The following is a 21,666-nucleotide window of genomic DNA, read 5'->3' on the forward strand; positions in this document are numbered from 1 at the left end:
GCGAAGCCAGTTTAATTTCCCTCCATGTTAAAAAGGCACATCTTACCCCCAGTGCGAATGGAGAATAAACCTTCTGATGTGAGTCACAGTGATGGCCACCCACTTGCAGACTGCCGGCCCCTGGGGGTACCCCACTGTGCCAAGGGTCACGTTTTCCACAAGCCTGCTAATGCCAGTTCCTTCCCCTGGGCTTCCTCTTCGCCCTGGGCCCTTGCGTGGGAAGCACCATCTGGCCAAAGCAGGCAGCTAATTGTGCCACTCATGAATGACAGTGTCACTAGTCCTGCCAGGTTGGCGCTGCCTGGGCATGGAATGTCTCCCAAGGGACCATTGCCGGAGAAGTGGCCTCTGTGTGTGTGTGTGTGTGTGTGTGTGTGTGTGTGTGTGTAGTGGAGTCCATGATCATTAGTATCTAGCAAAGTTTGTGCATTTAAGCCCCAACTCCTCTTTTGAAGGTCTTGTGCAGGTTTCCTTTGCCTGCCTGGGCCCACACAAAGCGATGGCTTTGACAGACGCCGTGGCCCACGAGTGACAGTGTATTTGTCTGTTATCCTTTGCCTGGGTGGGTTCCTGGGGGGCATTGGGATTGTCTGGTTTCACCCAGTGTGCTGGACGAGGTGCACTCCATGCTGTGCCAGGCGGGGTGTGGATCTCCATGGGTGGGGGTGCTGTGTGTGTGCTGGGGGGGTGGGGATCAGACCTCTGCAGCTTTTGCATCTATCGCCCTGGCAGGGGCTGGGTTGAGTTGGCGCGTCCTGGGCTGCTGTCGGTTCCCAGCCACAAACTCATCCAGTTTTAAAGACTTTGCAAAGCCAGGCCCCCTTCTCCTCCCCAGGGCCCGCAACCCGCGCGTGGCCAGCCCTCCCCAGCGGGGCTTTTCCCTCCCGCCCCCTTGACACCTTTCCAGCCCCGCCGGCGGCCAGGGTCTGGTTTCTCCTGTCAGAGCCGGAGCCCAGCGCAAACCAATGGCGGAGGGAGCGGGGGAAAGGCCCCCTATATAGCCCGGAGCCAGCGCTGCGCTCCCAGTGCGCCCGAGCCGGTTCCAGGAGCGCAGCGCCCCGCGCAGAGATGGTGCGACTCACGCCGGCCCTGCTGCTCCTCGCCGCCGCCAGCCTGGCCCTGGCTCTGGCCCTGGCCCGAGGTAAGGCTGGTACCTGGAGGAATGAGCTGCCGCTGGTGCCCGCAGGTCCCTGCGCCGCCGGGGCAGCCCCAGGGATCCGGGGAGAAGCCCCCGCCTGGCCGCTGCGCTCCCCTGCGCCCTGGGCTGCCTGTCTCGCAGCGCGCCCGGGAGCTGAGCGCTTCGGGGCTGGGGGAGCCGCCGACCCTGGCTGGACTGGGAGGGGGGCAGAGTCGGGGAGACCCCTGCTCCCCCGACCCCCCATTCACCGGGCTGCCCGGTGCCCCCCAGCCGGCGGCGCTGCCCAGAGATGGGGGCCGACCCCGGGACGCCTGGGTTCCCTGGCTGGTTCTGTCGCTGACTTGCTGCGTGGGTGACGTGACCTGCGGGGGATCCCTCGCCACTGCCCGGCTCCTCGGGGGTCTCGCTGCTCCCGAGCCAGGGAGCGCCCGGGGTGGGCTGAGCTCGGTTAGAAACACAAAATCCCCCCTCGCATCACCACGGGGCTCCCCTCGCCAGCTGGGGGTACATCGGCTTAGACCCAGCCATGGACGGGGTCACTCCCTTCACCCCAACACCCGCAGGGGCAATATTGGCCCCCCATCTCTGTAACCCCCCCTGTGCCTGGCTCTCAGCCTCACTGTCCCTGCAGATTGGCTGGGGGGCAAGTGCTGGGTGCATGGAGGTACCGTGGCTGGCTGGGGGTGGGGGGACCCTGTGACTGATGGCCTCTGGCTCACTGGGCCTTGGGGAGTTCTCCTGACATGACAGGCCCCGGTGGGGAATGAGCCGCTCCACAGCTTCCAGTGACCCCCAGTTCCTGCTCCTCGCCCCAGCTTGGTGTGGCCACAGTGGAGATGCTGGGCACAGCCTGAGCCCTGGATGCGTTACTGAGGCCCTGTGCCCCACAGCTGCTGCTACCCCCAAGCACCTGCCTCCCAGGCTGAGGCTTTCACCACCCAGGAGGATGCTCCACGCAGTGCTTCCCCCAGCCCCTCAGTATGCTGGGGAAGAGCTAGGGTCAGGGGGCTCCCGTGGAGCGCAGGCCTGGCACGGGAGCCTCCAGCCCCATTTCCAGGGCACCTGCGGGCTGCCCAGGTCAGGTCGATCTGCAGCCACCACAGTCATTCCTGTGGGTTTTCATGTCCAGGTCGGCCAAACGATGTGGTCCTAAGCCCGATTCCTCTTGCGAGGTCGGCATAGCGGGCGAGTTGCGGCGGTGGGAGGGACACTGTAGTGTGGATGTGTGTGTGCCCGGAGAGCTCCTGGGAGCGTAGCTGGAGGGGTCCCCAGTACAGCACCTTCCCGCAGTGTGTGGCAGGGAGACCGTCTTTCCCAAAGAGAAAACAGGACACCCCAGCCGCTTGCCTGAGGCCTCCCCACCTCTCTGGAGGCCTTTGCCCATCACTGGAGTCCTGCCCCCCCCCCGAAAGGATGGCATCTCCGTTCACCCCCCACCCCCAGCATGTTCCTTCACACAGCCAGGGCCAGCTCCAGGCCCCAGCGTGCCAAGCGCGTGTTTGGGGTGGCACGCTGCGGGGGGCGCTCTGCCGGTTGCCGGGAGGGCAGCAGGTGGCTCCGGTGGACCTCCCGCAGGCGTCCCTGCGGAGGGTCCGCTGGTCCCGCGGCTCCAGTGGAGCATCCGCAGATGCCTGTGGGAGGTCCACCAGAGCTGCGGGACCGGCGAGTGGCAGAGCGCCCCCCGCTGCGGGCTGCCGTGCTTGGGGCAGCGAAATGGCTAGAGCCAGCCCTGCGCATAGCACCCAACTTTTTTGGCAGCAGTTGGCACCTGTCCCGTTTGCTCTTGTCAGCTGATCAAGTTGGCCAGAGCAGGGACAAATGCCTCCTTTGGGCGGGGGCAGTGTTGGGGTTGGGAAAGCCGGGACAGGGCTTAAAAAAAGAGACTGTCCCAGCTGAAACCAGACGTTTGGTCACCAAAGTGTTGGGAATGGAAATATGCCTGGTGTCCGGCCAAGCCTGGGGAAATTGGCTTTTCCTCTGCTATTTAGCACTGATCCTGGCACTCTGCTGCCATGAGTGCGGGGACCAGGGAGCTCCTAGGGTCAGGGCTTGCTGGTGCCGAAGACACTATCACACCCCATTGGAGACTGGGGCTCATTTTGGAACTCCAGTTTAGACAGAGATTCAGACTGGGGCCAGTTAGACAGACAGACTGAGACTAGGGGGACCAGATGAGATGAAGAAAATATTGGGACACATGGGGTGGGGGGTTCCGCTGAAGGCTGAGTGCTGCCGGTGGAGCGAAAAAACCAACCAGTGCTACCGGCAGAGAGAAATATCGGGACAAATTGTGTCCCAACCAAAGATCGGTCGGGGTGCGGGACAACCACCCAAATGTTCCGTCTGGTCACCCTAACCAAGACCGACCGACTGACACACACACACACACACACACATGCAGCTGAAGAAGTGGGTTTTTTACCCAGGAAAGCTTATGCCCAAATAAATCCCTTAGTCTTTAAGGTGCGACTGGATCCTCCTTGTATTTTGTGGCTACAGACTAACACGGCTCCCCCTCTGATAGTGCACACACGAGCCTCTGTCTCTCTGCACTCTTTTCACACCTTGCATGAAGACACTTCCCTAACCGTCCCTTTGCAAGGCATCCTCATTCTCTGGGTTACCTTCCTCCTGGCCCAGAGCCGGATCGGTCGTGTTTCAAACCTCGCTGGTTCCTGCTGGGCACACCCCAGAGAAATCGGTGGTTGGAGGCTTCCTGCAGCAGAGATACAGGGCAGAACCGTTAGTGAATCCCGCCTGGGGCTTGTGATGTGTAATAAGGATCCATTGGTCACTCACACCTCATAGCCCCCTTTGCTCCCCTGGGGGAGGTCTTTTCTGTCCTCTCCTGCCAGGGGAGGAGGGGTGGATTGTATGGTGCATGCCACCTGCAGTAGGGACCTTCATTGTGCCTTTCAGATGCCATCTGCTGCTGCAGTTGTGCCCACCAGACTCCCCCTACCCCCGTGGGAAGGGGGGATGCAGCCCAGCTCAGTGTGTGTGTGGGGGTGACACACATGAGCACAGTATCACTTATAAACACCACTGGGAGGCAGAAATAGACCCGTCCCTCCCCCTCCCATCCCAATGAATTAAGAGCCAAACAATGTATTGGCAGGGAGATTCCTCCAAGATAAAATTAAGGAGCAGCCAAGGGGGCTCAGGAGAGAGAATCCTACCCTTGGAGGGTTATTTTCGCATCACCATCCTTGACTTGTCTTATCGCACAAGCCTGTTGGGCTTTGAAGTCCATGACAAAATTAGGTCGCTATGATAGAAGTCAATTTTTTGAAATCGATTTTATACAGTCGATTGCGTATGTGTCCACACTAAGCGCAGTAAGTCGGCGGAGTGCGTCCTTGATTCTCGAGCACATTTTCAAAATAAAAAATCTTCCCGATCTCCTTTATCAGAGGGTAGCTGTGTTAGTCTGGATGTGTAAAAGCAGCAAAGAGTCCTGTGGCACCTTATAGACTAACAGACATATTGGAGCATGAGCTTTCGTGGGTGAATACCCACTTCGTCAGATGCATGTAGTGGAAATTTCCAGGGGCAGGTATTTATATGCAAGCAAGCTAGAGATAATGAGGTTAGTTCAATCAGGGAGGATGAGGCCCTGTTCTAGCAGTTGAGGTGTGAAAACCAAGAGAGGAGAAACTGGTTTTGTAGTTGGCAAGCCATTCACAGTCTCTGTTTAATCCTGAGCTGATGGTGTCAAATTTGCAGATGAACTGAAGCTCAGCAGTTTCTCTCTGAAGTCTGGTCCTGAAGTGTTTTTGCTGCAGTGTGGCCCCTTAAGGTCTGCTATAGTGTGGCCAGGGAGGTTGAAGTGTTCTCCTACAGGTTTTTGTATATTGCCATTCCTAATATCCTACAAAAACCTGTAGGAGAACACTTCAACCTCCCTGGCCACACTATAGCAGACCTTAAGGTGGCCATCCTGCAGCAAAAACACTTCAGGACCAGACTTCAAAGAGAAACTGCTGAGCTTCAGTTCATCTGCAAATTTGACACCATCAGCTCAGGATTAAACAGAGACTGTGAATGGCTAGCCAACTACAAAAGCAGTTTCTTCTCCCTTGGTTTTCACACCTCAACTGCTAGAAGAGGGCCTCATCCTCCCTGATTGAACTAACCTCATTATCTCTAGCTTGCTTGCATATATATACCTGCCCCTGGAAATATCAACTACATGCATCTGACAAAGTGGGTATTCACCCAGGAAAGCTCATGCTCCAAAATGTCTGTTAGTCTATAAGGTGCCACAGGATTCTTTCCCGATCTCCTTGTCATTATTGTAAAAAGGTATTGACAGGGATGATTAGCCCATACAATTAATGTGTATGCCTATTGGGGGCAGTTGGCAGAGAATGCTGGGCCTTGGCGGGGTAGGCTTGCAGCGTGTGGGGTGGGAGTGAAATATTATTTTGCTTTAGATTGAAATAAACGTTTCATGCCTCCTGACTCCCAGCCGGGAGTATTGACAGCCCCGGGGTTGGTGCAGCAGGGGACTGTGGGTCAGGGTTGGGAGGGCACCAGCTGAGAAACACCCATCTAGACAGACGTGTCCCTGGGGTGGAAACACGTTGTGTCTTTTTATGGTTAAATCGCTGAGGAGCCTCTTCTCCAGCTGTATAGGTTGTGGAGTTTTTACGAAATACAAAGGCCCTTTGGAACAGGACTTCCTGTGCCTCCCGCTCGCAGAGATTTAATAGCAAGTGCCAGAGTGCAGGGATGGGATGAAGTCAAAATCTTTTGACAAAGTTTTTTTCACTGGCAAATCCCGATTGGTTGAAGCCCACACTTCTCCCGGGAAAGGATCAAACACATTTTTCAGCTTACAATTTCTTATTTTGTTAAAAGTTTTGAAATTGTGAAAACCATTTCCAAAATGACCGAACATCCAGTGTGAAGTGTCAAGGCTTCAGCTCATTATGGGAAAAAAAAGTCAAAATTATAATAAAATGTTTTGAAATGATTGAAACAAACTGTCTGGCTTGTTTTTTATTCTTATTTCTGGCTCACAACATTTTGAGGTTTCAGCTTTTTGGTCTTGATTCAGGACGGGGAAATGTTTTTTCAATAGCTTGAAAATGTTCCCAGGAAGAGAAACAAGGTGAGTGAGGCAATTAATATTGTTTGTTGGATCCACTTCTGTGCAGTTTCCTGCCCAGCTCCAATGAGCAACCTTCGTTCCTTCTGCAAACAGTACAATGGGGAGCGGAGGGCTCCCTGGGGAACATGACAAACCCTTGCAACTGCGCGTCTAATAAAGGAGCCGAATACACGTGGCGATGTTTTCTGACTGTGCACGCTGCATTAGACCGGGGAGCTGCGGCCGTACGAGGGCCGCCTTGTGCCCGGTGCTGCACAAACAACTGTTGCTATGAAACCAACCTTTTGTTTGTTCTCTGTGGCGAAAGCCAGCAATTCAGAAGGGCTCTGGGCTTGTAGTGGGACTCTGGGCCAGCGGAGGAGGGGACTGGCATGGGGCGGCGGGTGCCGGGGGGGGAATGCAAACATTTCCATAATGTGATTCTTTCCACAGACCCCCGGCAGGAAAATTCCCGACCTGCCAACACCAATGTGCTGGGGAAACACCGGAAAAAGAAGCCTGATGGAAAGCCTCTCCACATGGATACAGCAGGTGTGGTGCTGTTTGCTGCTGGCCCTGTTTGCCCCGTTCATTGCCTGCCTTGTTATGAAGTAACCAAGCACCATGGTCGGGGAGACGACATAGTACAAAACTGCAGGTCGGGATTCGGGGAGAGGGGACCCCAGTTGGAAGCCCGGAGTTGGTGCAGCAGGGGGCTGTGGGTTGGGAGTGAGGGGCACCTGCAGAGTTGTTGGGTGTAGGGGTGGAGAGCCCAGGATTGGTGCAGAAGGGGGCTGTGGGTTGGGAGTGAGGGGCACTGACAGAGCTGTGGGGGGATCCCAGGGTTGGTACAGCAGAGGGCTGTGGGTCGGGATTGCAGGGCACCAGCATAGCAGCAACATCCCCTCCCTTTCAGTTCGTACAATAATTTAAAAAATAACTGCAGCTTAAAGGCTGGCATGGCAAGATGCGTTGGGTGCAGCTGGCCTGTGGGTGGCACCATGTGCCTTAGCCATGAAGGCCATAGATTCTGTGTCCCCCTGGCACGTCGGAGCTGTGGGGCTGGCGTGGGAGCCAGGGCTCACCAAAGTGTCTGGACACAGACACATGTGTCCGTGGAAAAATACTTGAGGTCCGTGGTCATTTTTCAAACCAGTGGAGTGACCAAATGGCAGAACTCCCCCCGCCCCAAGTCCGTCACTAAGGCCAGTAATTTTGTCAAGTGTCCAATGCGCAATATGGCGGTGCCACCTCTGCGCAGGACCCCGGCACTAGGCACTGTACACACACAAAGCCAGGCCCCACACCAATGAGCTGAGAGGCAATTTGCTGCTATAATCCAAACCGTGGAAGAAGCCACGGCTGGAGCATCCATCCTGGAGGGTGGGAACTGACAGGGCATTGGGCGCTGATACCCAGAGGGGCGGAGCCCATGCACGGGGCGGTGGCAGCTGCTGTGGGGAGCCCAGTTGCTGCCAGGCTGGGGAGAGCGCCAGCAAACAAATGGGCTTTGGCCTAGAGCCAGGACAAATAAACAGCCTTGGTCCGAGGCACAGTGGGCTCCAAGGCCTCCCAGCTGCCTAGGGGAGCCTGCACCTGTTCCATGGTGCAACCCCTTCAGGTCATATTGTTTCTGCAAAAGGCCAAGAAACCAGCCAAGCTGGAACAAGCCAGTGGCCCATCTACCTGGCACCCTGGCGCTGCCTGGATGGTGTGTGTGTGTGTGTGTGTGCGTGTGTGTGAAATTCCTTCCTGACCCAAGTGGGGAATCTGCCCTGAAGCATGACAATCAATCACCCTTGCCCACAAGCTCGGCACGGGATAACCGCGGGTTCCTTTCCCTGCCCTCTAGGCACCACCGAGTGGACCTCCTGGTTCAATGTGGACCACCCTGGCGGGGAGGGTGATTACGAGAGCCTGGAGGCCATCCGCTTCTACTACCGGGAGCGGGTGTGTGCCCGGCCAGTCTCCATCCAAGCCCGCACCACCGAGTGGGAGCTGCCCGAGGATGTGGGCGAGCTCGTGCACTACAGCCCCGAGAAGGGATTCTGGTGCATCAACCGGGAGCAGCCGGGGGGAAGAACCTGCTCCAACTACCATGTCCGCTTCCTGTGCCCCATGGGTGAGTGCCGCAGGGGGGTGCTGGGGCTGAGGGTCACCAGGCAGTGCCATCTCCAGATCTGCGGCCTCCTGGGTGTCGGGCCCCACTGACCCTGCCTGTTTGTGTCAGCCCAGATGGGCCCACGGGTGCCGGGTCCTTCCTCTATTCATTGCCAATCCCTGGTGCTTCCCCCTCACCCCAGCGATGCCCGAGGCCCAGGCTGCCCTGCCCTCCCTACTGACCCCTGTGCCCTGAAGGCTGAGGACCCTTCTGCCAGCCTGGTGTCTTGAGAGAACCATTACTGACCATGAAATTACCCCTCTGGGAGCACCCCAGGGCGCTGGGCATGCTGCAGCCATGTGTGTGTGTGTGTGGGGTGTATGGGGCATCGTCCCTCCATTTCCCACCCCCATCAACCAAGTGCCAGGAAACACTCCAGAGGGTGGGACATTAGACTGGCCGGGGGTGGGAGAAAGCGGGGTTGGAGGGTGGCCCTGTTGTGGAGTCCCGTGCAGTGCCATGGAGACGCTGCTGTCATACCCCGAGAAGGGGCTAAAGCACCCAGCTGGCTAATGGCCACAGATGATGGATCTGGACCTCACAACAGGCAGGGATGGCTCCCGTCCCTCCCCCACTGCTCCCATCCCCTGCCACTGAGTGGATCTTGTTGCTCATCTGGACCACGGCCTTTGGCTTCAGCCCCACCAGGTCCCTTCCAGCCACCTGTTGCACCCACCCCCCATCCACTCGTCTCCTGGGGAGGGGACGATTCACAGACATCCCCCCAGGGCACCTCTTAGGGACTGAACAGCCCCCGGCCCCTCCTGCCTAGCTCCTGCATTGCCCCCTTGCTGGGGGAGGGTTCGTTAAATCCAGCTGGTCTCTTCCATCGTGAGTCCCCCACAGCACCAGAGTCAATGTCTCCCCACCTCCATACCAGACCTCCGGGGAAAGCGGGGTTAATCATTTGCCTGCCAGCCTGTCAGGGTTCCTTCTCCACTCTGAACTCTGGGGTACAGATGTGGGGACCCGCAGGAAAGCCCCCTAAGCTTATTTCTACCAGCTTAGGTTAAAACCTGGTACGCTGCCACCACCAAGTGATTTAACAAAAAACAGGGAAAGGACCATTTGGAGTTCCTCTTCCCCCAAAATATTCCCCAAGCCCTTACACCCCCTTTCCTGGGGAGGCTTGAGGATAATATCCTAACCAATTGGTTACAAAGTGATCAAAGACCCAACCCCTGGGTCTTTGGACAATGGGAAAATCAGGTTCTTAAAAGAAGGATTTTATTAAAAAGAAAAGGTAAAAATCATCTCTGTAAAATCAGGATGGGAAATAACTTTACAGGGTAATCAGATTCAAAGAGCCCAGAGGAACCCCCTCTAGCCTTAGGTTCAAAGTTACAACAGAACAGGGATAAACCCTCTAGCAAAGGAAACTAACACACCTTGCTTGGCTGTTACTTACAAGTATGAGAGACTTGAGACTTGTTCAGAAAGATTTGGAGAACATGGGTTAATGTCGGTCCCTCTTAGTCCCAAGAGCGAACACCCCCAAAAACAAAGAGCACAAACAAAACTCCCCCCGCCAAGATTTGGAAGTATCTTTTCCAATTATTGGTCCTTTGGGTCAGGTGTCAGCCAGGTTACCTGAGCTTCTTAACCCTTTACAGGTAAAAGGATTTTGGTCCCTCTGGCCAGGAGAGAGTTTATAGTATTGTACACAGGAGGGTTGTTACCCTTCCCTTTCTAGTTATGACACAGCCCATCCAAAGCATCGCCCATCTGCTGGGAAAATTGCTCATAATGGAAGGCCCCAAGGTGTCTGGGGCAGCTGGACCCCCACACCCCATGCTTCTGCTGCTTGTGGTGGTGGGGTTACAAACATGCCCCCTTATTGGGCCAGTGCCGGGAAAGTATTATGAGGGAGATGCTTGACTCCAGGGCCTTGGAGGGTACCAGAGTCCCTGGGCCCAGCTCCGAGAGCGGGCAGGTTTCGGTAACTCTCCCCTCTGGGTTTCTCTGCCCTGGGCACTTCCCCCCCAGTAACCCTTCTTGTCTCCCTGCCCCGCTCCCCCAGAGCACGATGACTGGTCGCACTGGTCAGCCTGGAGTGCCTGTTCCAGACCCACCTGCGGGGGCAGCGGGCTCCAGACCCGACAGCGCAGCTGCCTCTACAGCCAGCCCCTGTCGCTGCTGCAGCCCAAGTGTGCAGGGAAAGCCACGCAGAGAAGGGCGTGCAGCAGCGGGCCCTGCACAGGTAATGGGCCGCAGTGACGCTGGGTGACCTGGGGGGCTTGCGCATGGGGCCTGGTCCCGAGATCCGAGCTCAGCTCTCCCGTTCACTGGCTGGCCACGGGGTGAGGCCTGGGGGCACTGGTGGTTCACAGCGAGAGACACACGCTGGATGTACAGTGAGGCTCCCGCAGAGTCGTCAGCCCTCCACCAAAAAGCGACTGACAAAGGTTTCATGCTGTGGGGTCTGTGGTGCTCTGCAGAGGAGCTGTGATTCCATCCCAGGGAGGGCAGGGGACCCACATGCGTGCGTGCACAGTCTCAGCCAGCAAGGGGCAGTGTACACACACCCACACACACAGTTCCCCCTCACCCCAATTAATCTCCTTAGACTGTAAACTCTTTGGGGGCAGGGACTGTCTTTTTGTTCTGTTTGTGCAGTGCCAGGTTCACTGGGGTCTTGGTGCAGAACTGGTTGGAAAATCGTCCCCAGAGAGTAGTTCTCAGCGGTTCACAGTCACACCAGAAGGGAAGAATGAGTGGGGTCCCGCAGGGATCGGTTCTGTTCAATATCTTCATCAATGATTTAGATAATGGCATTGAGAGGACATTTAAAGTTTGTGGATATACCAAGCTGGGAGAGGTGGCAAGTGCTTTGGAGAACAGGATTAACATTCAAAATGATCTGAACAAACTGGAGAAATGGCCTGAAGTAAATAGGATGAAATTGAATAAGGACAAATGCAAAGTGCTCCACTTAGGAAGGAACAATCAGCTGCACACATACAAGGGGGGCGATGACTGCGTAGGAAGGAGCACCGTGGAAAGGGAGCTGGGGTCAGAGTGGATCACAAGCTACATATGAGTCAACAGTGTAAGGCTGTTGCAAAAAAAGCAAACATCATTGGGTAAGGAATGGGGTCCCTAGCCTCTGTCTGTCAGAGGGTGGCGATGGATGGCAGGAGAGAGATCACTTGATCATTGCCTGTTAGGTTCACTCCCTCTGGGGCACCTGGCATTGGCCACTGTCGGTAGACAGGATACTGGGCTGGATGGACCTTTAGTCTGACCCAGTCCGGCCGTTCTTATGGGATGTATTAGCATGAGTGCTGTAAGCAAGACATGACAAGTCATTCTGCTTTACTCCAGGCCTCAGCTGGAGTATTGTGTCCAGTTCTGGGCACCACATTTCAGGAAGGATGTGGACAAACTGGAGAAAGTCCAGAGAAGGGCAACAAAAATGATGAAAGGTCTAGAAAACATGAGCTGTGAGGGAAGATTGGAAAAATTGGGTTAGTTTAGTCTGGAGAAGAGAAGGCTGAGAGGGGACATGACAGTTTTCAAGTACATAAAAGGTTCTTACAAGGAGGAGGGAGAAAAATTTTCTTAATCTCTGAGGACAAAACAAGAAGCAATGGGCTTAAATTGCATCAAGTGTGGTTTAGGTTGGACATTAGGAAAAACTTCTTAACTGTCAGGGTGGTTAAGCGCTGGAATAAATTGCCCAGGGAGGTTGTGGAATCTCCGTCATTGGGGATTTTTAAGAGCAGGTTAGACAAACTCCTGTCAGGGATGGTCTGGATAATACTCAGTCCTGCCGTGAGTGCAGGGGACTGGACTGGATGGCCTCTGGAGATCCCTTCCAGTCTTATGATTCTATGCCTGGGGCTTGCAGGACCACACAATAATAATATGAATTACCCTAATTTAACATCAGTGTCTTCCCCCCCACACACTGAGTTATTTCAGACTCCTGCACGTGCTGTTCTGTACCATGCCACATCTGGGCACAACGCCACATTCAGTTTTTCTTAAAGCCACCAGCTGAATTATTGTAAAGGACTTTTTCTCTCAGCAGTTCATTAAATCAGGACTAAGGAGGGAAAAAACCCATTTTAGACAATAAAGGCCCTCAGTGCAGCCGGTACATCAAGAGACAGGAATGTCAGACATGGGCCTGTGGTCTGGAACGGCTGGTTTTTTATTTTTTATGGCGCAGGCTCTTTTTAATGGACTCTTTCAGGGAGCCCGGTGTTCAGGGCGGGTGGCTGGCAGCTCTGAGCGCTGGCTACAGTCTTAGTGGGAACAGGCCCCAGATCTTTGCATAGCTGGGGGGGATTTTTTAAGTTGACTCCCCCCCTCCTATCTCAATGCAGGGCAAGTTTTTCTTTCCACCCAGCTCTTTGCCGCTGGGTCCCTGTGGGCAGCTTCCAGGCTATCTGTTCTCCGCGAGCCGTTCAGAGTAATTGAAGTAGCAGAGGCCTAGGACATAAACATAGTTTGGCAGGCGCGTGCGGAAGGCTGGGCCTGGGAACTTGACGCTGGGAACGGACAGCGCCCCGGCATGCAGCCTTCCGGCACTGGGCATGCTGGGCTTGGTTTGAGTGATCCTCCAAAGCAGGGGAGCCGGGACCTCAGGCCGTGCCAGGGTAGTGGTGGGGGAGTTCTTGTGAAACCAAGTTTGGTCACATCCCCGGCTTGGGGCACAACGGAACTCAAGGCAAAGCACGTTCTGTGTCTGTGGCCTGGCACCTTGTGTCGCCATTTGCAGCAGTGCAAAAGCAGGTGTGAACCGCTGCCATTGCACTCTGCTTGTGTTTCACACTCACTTTGCACTGGTGCCAACGAGGACAAAGGAGATGGAGCTCAGTGCCAAATCCAGTCACATCTGCCCCCTAAGTAGGATTCAGCAGCCTGGGGGGGGAGCCCCCCCCTTGCCCTACCAGGCATGTTCTCAGGGCCATGCACAGGGCAGCGTGGGGAAGATCTCCCCGTGGGCCCATTTCCAGGATTCTCTGTGCAGCGCCGTGCGCATGGAGGAACTGCTGTCTGATGGGGTTGCTGGTGTCTCCACCCCCAGATGCTGAGTGGAGCGAGTGGGGTGCCTGGAGCCCCTGCTCCAAGAGCTGTGGTAGTGGCGGGAAGCGAGTCCGGCATCGGAGCTGCAAGAAATCCAAGAGTTCCCACTGCGTCGGCCGCCCCTCGGAGGTGCAGAAATGCGCCCGGACACCCTGCCCAGGTACTGGCCATGCTCGGGCTCCCTCCCCTGGGCCACTCGCAGCAAGAGGGACCCGCCTCTGGAGTGGCCAGGGTTTGGGGGGGCAGGTCATCCCTGAACTGCATTTCGGGGTATCTGGCAGGGCAGCTGCCCAGGAAGGGCGGGGAACCGTTGTTCTTCAGGACAGTCCCCAAATCCCCTGGATTTGTGAATTGGCTGGAGATGATTGGGGCCTGAGCTCAGCCCCTTGTCTGTTGTTATACTAGGTCCTACTCCATCCATCCCATTCATCCATCCATCCCATCTAGCCAGCCAGCCAATCCAGCCACTCACCCAGACTCTTTGTCCTCAGCCCTGAGGGGTATTTGGAATCTCTCACTTCTCAGCTCTTGTCCAAACCCGCCTGTAAGAAAGGCAGGACTGTTATGACCCAGTAAGTGAGCTCCCCCTCACCTCTTCTCCCCGTATCCCCAGCCTGTTTCCTCTCTGTCCCTCTGTCTCTCCCTTCCCCGGCCCGGAGTGGGGCACTGTAGTGGGGCAGCTGCCTCACTCCTGTAGAACAGGGGTTAAAAGCAGCCAAGCCAGGTTCATTGGGGAAGCAGCCACAGCGGTGGCCAGCTCAGCTAGGGCCCAGCTGGCCCTGCTCAGAGGGCTGGAGGCCAGAAACTGGGGGAGTCTCACTCTAGCCCTGGAGTGGGAAGGGCCTGGCTGCTGGGGAGGAAGGGACCTGAGGTGGAGCAGTGCTGGGGAAGGGCAGGGGAGCTGGGGAGCTGCAGCCTGGTAAAACCCCCAGGCTGCAGACCACGGTGAAGGCTACAGAGGTACAGGGCCTGCAGAGATCCAACTGGGAATAGGCAGAGGCAGCAGGTCCTAACCCCTTGCCAACGATGAGTGGCCATTGCGGACTGCGTCTGACTGGCAGTAGCCACTGAGGCGAGGTGGGTTTAAAGGGTTGGGGGTTCCCCTGGGAGGGGAGGCCCAGAGCGAGGGGGAACCTCGAGGCAAAGGGCACCGGGCTCTGGGAGGGACACGGGGCCAGCGGCAGGGCAGACACTGGCTTGCAGAGGGCTCTCCATATGCGGGAAAAGAGCTGATTCCCAGATAACCAGCAGGAGGTGCTGCACTGACGAGGCGTCGCTTCGCTACAGGAAGGCAGAACTACCCTAGGGAGCTGAGATGCCTGGGGGGTGGGGTGATAGCAGAGGGAGAGGCCCAGCGCTCCCCCCTCTGGGACTTAGAGACAGGCCTGAACCAAGCTCCGAGCAACACGGGCCCAACAGGGGGGCGTGTGACCCACCTCTCCCCAGGCCCCCATCTTGCTCACTTAGGCGCCAGCCACCACCACCCTGGTCTCCTTTGAGCACGAGCTGCCTCTTGTTCCCAGTGACTTACAATGGCCAGCTGGCTGGGCCACCAGGAGCCACTCCTGGCACGTTCCCCCGGAGCAGGGGCCACTGAGTGAAAGTGCCTGGGAAGCGCTGATCCTCCATTGGAAGGGTCAGGAGCCCAGTTGCTGCCACGTGGGCATTTTGGGGAGGGTGGTGGGTCCCATAGACCCCATCTCAGAGCCCCGAGGGTCCCCCTTCCCGGTTTGTCCTGGCGGAGCGGGGGTGTCCTAGTGTGTTCCACTCTCATTGCGTTCACCTCTGCCCCTGCCCCCAGCCTGCCAGATGAGCTGCGCCCTGGGTGCGGTGAACAAGAACTGCAGCAGCTGTACGTGCCAGGATCACACCCTGGTGGGCACCGTCCTGAGCGCCGAGGGGGCCGCCCTTGCCAATGCCCAGGTCTCCCTCAAGGCCAAACCAGAGGCCGTGCTCGCCAAGACCGACCACCAGGGCAGCTTCAGCATCCAGGGGGTCTGCGCCGGCAGCGGGGCCAATGTCAGCGTCCAGTTGGCGACGTTCGCCCCAGGCGAGGCTCAGATTGTCTCCAATGGCTCCAGGAGGTCGTCGGTGCAGGTCACGCTCCAGAGGCTGGGTGAGGGGCCCTGCCTGGTGTGTGTGTGTGGGGGTCCCATGTCCACCTCTAGGGACTGTTCCACCCAGAGGAGAACAGCCTGCTAGTGCTGCCAGCTAACGGAGTTGCTCTTTGAGCTCCAGTGGGTAGAGGTCTGCACTGCAGGGACAAAGCTCCCGGGTTCAAGCCCCACTGGTGACTCATCCGAGAGGGTTGCTACAAAAGGGAGCCCTTAAAGCACAAGGACCCCCATGACTGAAGGCGCCATGAGCCTTCCTGGGGAACTGACAGCAAGGGTGTGGGGGGGGAAGGCTGCATTGGGGGGAGCCGGGAGCTGGATTCTGGGCGGACTCAGGGCCTGACTTGAGTGAGCTGGAGCAGAGGTTGGGGTGGGAGCAGATTGGGTGAGGGGGAGCGTAGTAGTGGGGAGGGGGTGGTTGTTGCCATTGCTGGGGCATCGTTGCCTCTTCTGCTCCCTCTCTGTCCGGCAGAGAAGCCCTACATAGTGACGCACCCCGAGTCCAAGGTGCGGGTGGCAGGCCAGGGCGTGACTCTCTGCTGTGCAGCCTCCGGCAACCCCCTGCCCACAAAATATTACTGGTGAGTTGCAGGAACTGGACGAGCCGGCCCTTGGCAACTGCCATCGGCCTTGGGGGGAGACCTGGGTTTGCCCCCGGTGTAGTCTTGCCTCCCAGACCGAGGTCGGGGCAGTGTTGTAGGACAGGAATAGCGGGGGAAGAGGCTGCAGGTCGGGAGTGAGGGGCAATGCTGTATGTGGGAAGATCCAGCTTTAACGTTCAGAGGGCAGCATAAGTGTCTGGGAGGGATTGTGGTGAGGGGCGGGGTGGGGGTTGTGTGTGTGTGGGTTGACGGTGTGCATGGGGTGGGGCTTGGAGTGATGGTGGGTTGTGGGAGGGCTAAAGAGGGGTTGGCTGTGTCGGAAGCGGGGGCTGTGGGGGGGGGGTTAAGGGTGTGCTTGGGAGTGGGGGGGCTGTGGGAGGGGGTTGAGGGTGTGCATGGGGGTGGGGCTTGTAGCAGTGGTGGGGTGTGGGAGGGCTAAATGGGGGTTGGGTGTGTCGGGCCTGGGGGTTGTGTGGGGAGGCTGGAGGGATGGTGGGGGTTGTGTGTGGGGGGGGGTTTGAGAGTGTGCATGGGGGTGGGGCTTGGAGCGGTGGTGGGGGTTGTGGGAAGGCTAAAGGGGTGTGTGTCAGGAGTGGGGGTTGTGTGGGGGTGGAGGGGTGCTGCGTTGTGTGTGGGTGTTGTGGGGATGGGGTTGTGGGGGGGTTGAGGGTATGTGGGGGGGAGTTGGAGCGGTGGTGGGTGTTGGCGGTGGGGTTGAGGGTATGTGTGTGTGGGGGGGAGGAGTGCACAGAAGGGATGGGTCTGTGCGTACAGGGGAAACCTGTCCTGGCTAACGGTCTGGGTAGCAGGTGCGACCCGATGCTCCAACCCCCAGTCGCTGATGCTCTCTGCTTGCCGATCTCCTGCAGGTACCACAACGGGACGCTCCTGGACCGGAAACTCCACAAGTACAAGAGCAGTTTGGTGCTGCGGGACCTGGAGCTGCACCAGGCCGGATTCTATCATTGCAAAGCCAGCACTGACGTGGGCTCCATCAAATCCTCTCCTGCCTTCCTGACCGTGACTGGTGAGTCCTGGGGTGGCTGCTGGGCGGGAGCCGGGGTTGTTACCCCCGTTCACCCTGGTCGGCCCTGCACTAGCGCTCTTGGGGAGAGCCGGGGAAGGAATCTCCTCCAGTCGTGAAGCCCATTGATTGACAGGCCATTGACTCTGGTTAGAGACTTGCCAGTGGGGGCTGGATCAGAGCCCAGGCCGCCCTCAGGGTAGAGCCTCAGGCCCTGAGGGGGCAAGAAGTCGGTTGAGTAGCAGAGGGCAGCTGCGGTGAACCCAGCACCGGCCAAGCCAGAACTGGGAGCTGCTGCAGGACAAGCTGCAGCTCCCGGCTGGGCTGTGACGTGCTCCTGTCCTCTGGGGGGCTGGCACAGGGGAGGGCCTGGCACCTACACCCCACAGCAGCTTGAGCCCAGGGCCTCCACCCCGCCTGGTTTATTATTCCTGGGTTGCTTCCGCCGCTGGATCCCAGGTCAGCCGCTCAGCAGCGTGGGGGCTGGCTGCCAAGAGGGATGTGGGGGGCAGCGGCAGGCCCTAGCAACCTGGCTCAGGGTGAGCAGTGCTTTACCCCTTGCTGTAGAAGGAGCTGGGTACTACTTGCCCTGGATCGGGGGGTGGGTGCTGGTGCTCGGTGGGGGAGAGGCCGCTGCGTTTGGCATCTCGGTACCGGTCAAGCACGGTGGAGGGATTTCCTCTCACAGCCCCTGACGTAACTCTTCTCTTCTCTCCCCGGCCCAGGCCAGGGAGAGCCGAGCTGCAAGGCCGAGCCGGAGGAATACCTCATCAAGTTGCCAAGCGAGTGCTTCCAGGAGGCCGGGCGCTCCCCATACTACAACGTGGGGCGCTGCCCCGACATCCGCTGCGCCGGGAGCCTGAAGGACGAGCTGCAGTGCCGGGATGGGGCAGGACACTGCTGCAGGGTCCGGCGCATGGAGGTGCGGGAGATCCGCTGCGCTGGCTCCGTCCTGCCCATCAAGGTGGTGGCTGAGTGTGGCTGCAAGAGATGCGCCCGGCCCAAGATCCTGGTGCATGGCAGGGTGACGGCAGCCGATGATGGGGAGCCACTGCGCTTTGGCCAGATCTTCCTGGGCAAAGAGAACATCGGCTTCACTGGCTACAAGGGCACCTTTGCCATCGACGTGCCCCCGGACACGCGGCGGCTGGTGGTCCGGTTCGTGGACCGGCTGCAGAAGTTTGTGGACACAGTCAAGGTCCTGCCCTTCGACCCCCGGGGCGGCGCCGTTTACCAGGACATCAAGGTGATGCGGAAGAAAGAGCCGGTGGACCTGGACTCCACGCAGGCCAATACCATCCTGCTGGGGGGACTGGAGGGCCAGGAGCCGGTAGGGGAGATGGTTTTACCAGCTGGATCCTTCCTCTGGCACAATGGGGAGGTGTACAATGGCACCGTGAAGGCCAGTGTGACCTTCCTGGACCCCCGGGACCTCACCACGGCGGCCGTTGCCTCCAGCGACCTCAACTTTGTCAACACCGAGGGGGATCTCTTCCCGCTGAGAACCTACGGCATGTTCTCCGTGGACTTCCGGGACAGCGAGACCAGCCAGGTGCTGCAGACGGGCCGGGTGGAGGTGCGAGTGGACGCGGAACAGGTCCGCATGCCTGAGCACCTGCAGAAGATGAAGCTGTGGTCCCTGAACCCCGAGACAGGCCTGTGGGAGGAGGAAGGTGCTTTCCGCCGGGCCAAGGAGCGGCGGGGCAAGCGGGAGGAGAGAGCCTTCTTGGTCGGCAACGTGGAGATCCGGGAGAGGCGACTCTTCAACCTGGACGTGCCCGAGAGCCGCCGCTGCTTCGTCAAGGTCCGGGCCTACATCAACGAGAAGTTCATCCCTAGCGAGCAGCTGGAAGGGGTGGTCGTCACCCTCATCAACCTGGAGCCCGAGCCTGGCTACTCCTCCAACCCCCGGGCCTGGGGGCGCTTCGACAGCGTCCTCACCGGGCCCAACGGAGCCTGCCTGCCTGCCTTTTGCGACGGCCAGCGGGCCGACGCCTACACAGCCTATGTCACCGCCACCATAGGCGGGGAGGAGCTGGAGGCTGTGCCCTCCAGCCCCAAGCTCAACCCCAATGCCGTGGGGGTCTCCCAGCCCTACCTCAACAAGCTGGGCTACCGCCGGATGGACCACGACGACCCCCACCTCAAGAAGACAGCCTTCCAGATCAACCTGGCCAAGCCCAACCCCAACAACATAGACGAGGTCAACGGGCCCATCTACGCCTACCGGAGCCTGAGGGAGTGTGAGGAGGCACCTGTTTCCACCAACCACTTCCGCTTCTACAGGGTGGAGGTGGACAAGTATGAGTACAACGTCGTGCCCTTCAAGGAGAGCGACCTGGCCTCCTGGACCGGAGATTACCTGTCCTGGTGGCCCAATCCCCAGGAGTTTAGGGCCTGCTACATCAAGGTGAAAATCATTGGGCCCCAGGAATACATGGTGAGGTCCCGGAGCGTGGGTGGCAGCCACCCCCGGACACGTGGCCGGCTGTACGGCCTACGGGACACCCGCAGCGTCCAGGACATGGAGATCTACAACACCTCAGCCGCCTGCGTGGAGTTCAAATGCAGTGGGATGCTCTTTGACCAGAGCCTGATCGACCGCACCTTGGTCTCCATCATCCCTCAGGGCAGCTGCCGCCGCACCTCTGTCAACAGCCTCCTGCGGGAGTACCTGGGCCGCCACCCGCCAGTGGTGGAGAACAACGACACCGCAGTCTTCAACATGCTGGCGCCCGTGGATCCACTGGGCCACAACTACGGCATATACACAGTCACCGACCAGAACCCCCGGCTGGCCAAGGAGATCGCCATCGGCCGGTGCTTCGACGGCACATCTGATGGCTTCTCCCGGGAGATGAAGTCCGACGTGGGCACGGCCCTGACCTTCTACTGCCAGGAGAAGCCCATCACCCGGCAGAGCTTCTTCCAACGTCTGCTCAGCTCGCCCGTGGACACCCTGACCGAGGTCCGCCGTGAGATGAGGGGCAACGAGCAACTGCAGGCCCCCTCCCAGGTGGTGGCCTACCCTGCTGGCCTCAGGACCGGGTTCTCCACCCAGACCCGACGGACCCCTAGCAGCCGGAGAAGGATGGGCCTGAGCCAGGCTCAGCAGTGAGCGGTGCCAGCGCTGCTGGCCCCCGCAACTCACACATGCCCCCCACACTGCCATTCTCACAACATTCCCTGGGGTCCCTAACGCAGAGCACCACCTTGCCTCCCTCCCAAAGTGTCCCCCTCCCTCCCCACCCAAGTCACTGTCCCCTAAGGTATCCAGCTAAACTCTGCTAGTGCCCATGGGGGACGCCAGACCACAGACTTTTGTCACATGAAGTGTCGGCGTGGGGTGGGGGGGGACCCTTGTTCTCTATCACTAGAAAATTCAGCTGAAGTGGGGGAAGCACCTCGTGGCTGGGAGTAGGGTCCAGCATCGGACCCCAGTAGGGTCAGCATCGGTCGCTGGTCTCTCCAACCGACTCCTCCCTGCTCCGTTCTCACTGGCCCTGTGGTAACAGCCCACACGCGAGGCTCTCAATGGCCCTGAGCTAGTGCGGGCAGGGTAGGGCTGGCACCCCGTGTTATCCAGCCGCCTTCATGCTGTTAGCTCAGCGCCACACATCTGGTTTGCCCCCTGCCCCACCACAGGCGTAGCTTGAAGTCTGTGTTTGGGGAGCAGCCCCAGTCTGGCCAATGGGGCTGCGCATGGAGGGGGCCAATTCTGCACCTGCCCAAAGGCTTTCAGTTTGAGGGGGCAGTTCCCCCCATTCACCTCCCCCAAACTATACCCATACTCCCCACCGCTTGCACTATGCACCGGCTGGGGCAGCAAAGAGCCAGAGGATGGTTTCTGTTACTTACTTTGACCCAGCCATCATATGCTCCAGAGGATGCTGCCAGCGCAAGGCGCACAGACCCTTGCCTGGAGAGAACCAGCCCCTGAAGTTATTTTTTAAACAGGATATTTCAGTGGAAACAGGTGAATTTGACAGAAATAGCATCCCCTACCCCTGCTGGCAAGCCCCGACCGCTGCTCCCTGCAGCAAGGGCAACGTCTGAAACTGACTAGAGCCAAAGGTGAACCTGACCAGCAGCCCCCGTTTTCAGGTTGGGAAAGTGAACAATGTGGAGAAGCAAATTAGATATTTTTACATCCTTCCCGTGTTAATATTAATGATCTAAAGGGTGATTAGCGCCGCAGCTAAGGAAGTCCAGAGACACTAAGCCTAGGGTGACCAGACAGCAAATGTGACAAATCGGGACCAGGTGGGGGGTAATAGGAGCCTATATAAGAAAAAGGCCCCAAAAGAGGGACTGTCCCTATACAATCAAGACATCTGGTCACCCTGACTAAGCCTGACAGATCCTCTTCAAGCATGAAGTGCTTCTATTTGGGTCAGTGCAAAACAGGCCGCAAACAAAACCCCTTTGGATGTGCTAAAGGGAAAGGAAGAAAACTAGAAATTTGGCATTTCATAGCGCCCCCCCCTCCACCCCTGCC

General features: G+C 58.1%; 1 protein-coding gene across 1 annotated transcript; it reads left to right on the forward strand.

Moving 5' to 3' along the window:
* Nucleotides 1-1,068: 1,068 nt before the first annotated feature.
* Nucleotides 1,069-21,449, forward strand: CILP2 (cartilage intermediate layer protein 2). The gene is made up of 9 exons (XM_030540785.1): nucleotides 1,069-1,141; nucleotides 6,687-6,785; nucleotides 8,086-8,355; nucleotides 10,415-10,594; nucleotides 13,430-13,588; nucleotides 15,230-15,544; nucleotides 16,015-16,123; nucleotides 17,014-17,171; nucleotides 17,894-21,449. Exons 1-9 carry the CDS (start codon nucleotides 1,069-1,071, stop codon nucleotides 20,284-20,286), a joined length of 3,756 nt encoding a protein of 1,251 aa, XP_030396645.1. The 3' UTR covers nucleotides 20,287-21,449.
* Nucleotides 21,450-21,666: the final 217 nt, after the last annotated feature.

This window comes from Gopherus evgoodei, chromosome 22 (genome assembly GCF_007399415.2).
Source record: "Gopherus evgoodei ecotype Sinaloan lineage chromosome 22, rGopEvg1_v1.p, whole genome shotgun sequence".
In the NCBI taxonomy this organism is placed as follows: domain Eukaryota; kingdom Metazoa; phylum Chordata; order Testudines; family Testudinidae; genus Gopherus; species Gopherus evgoodei.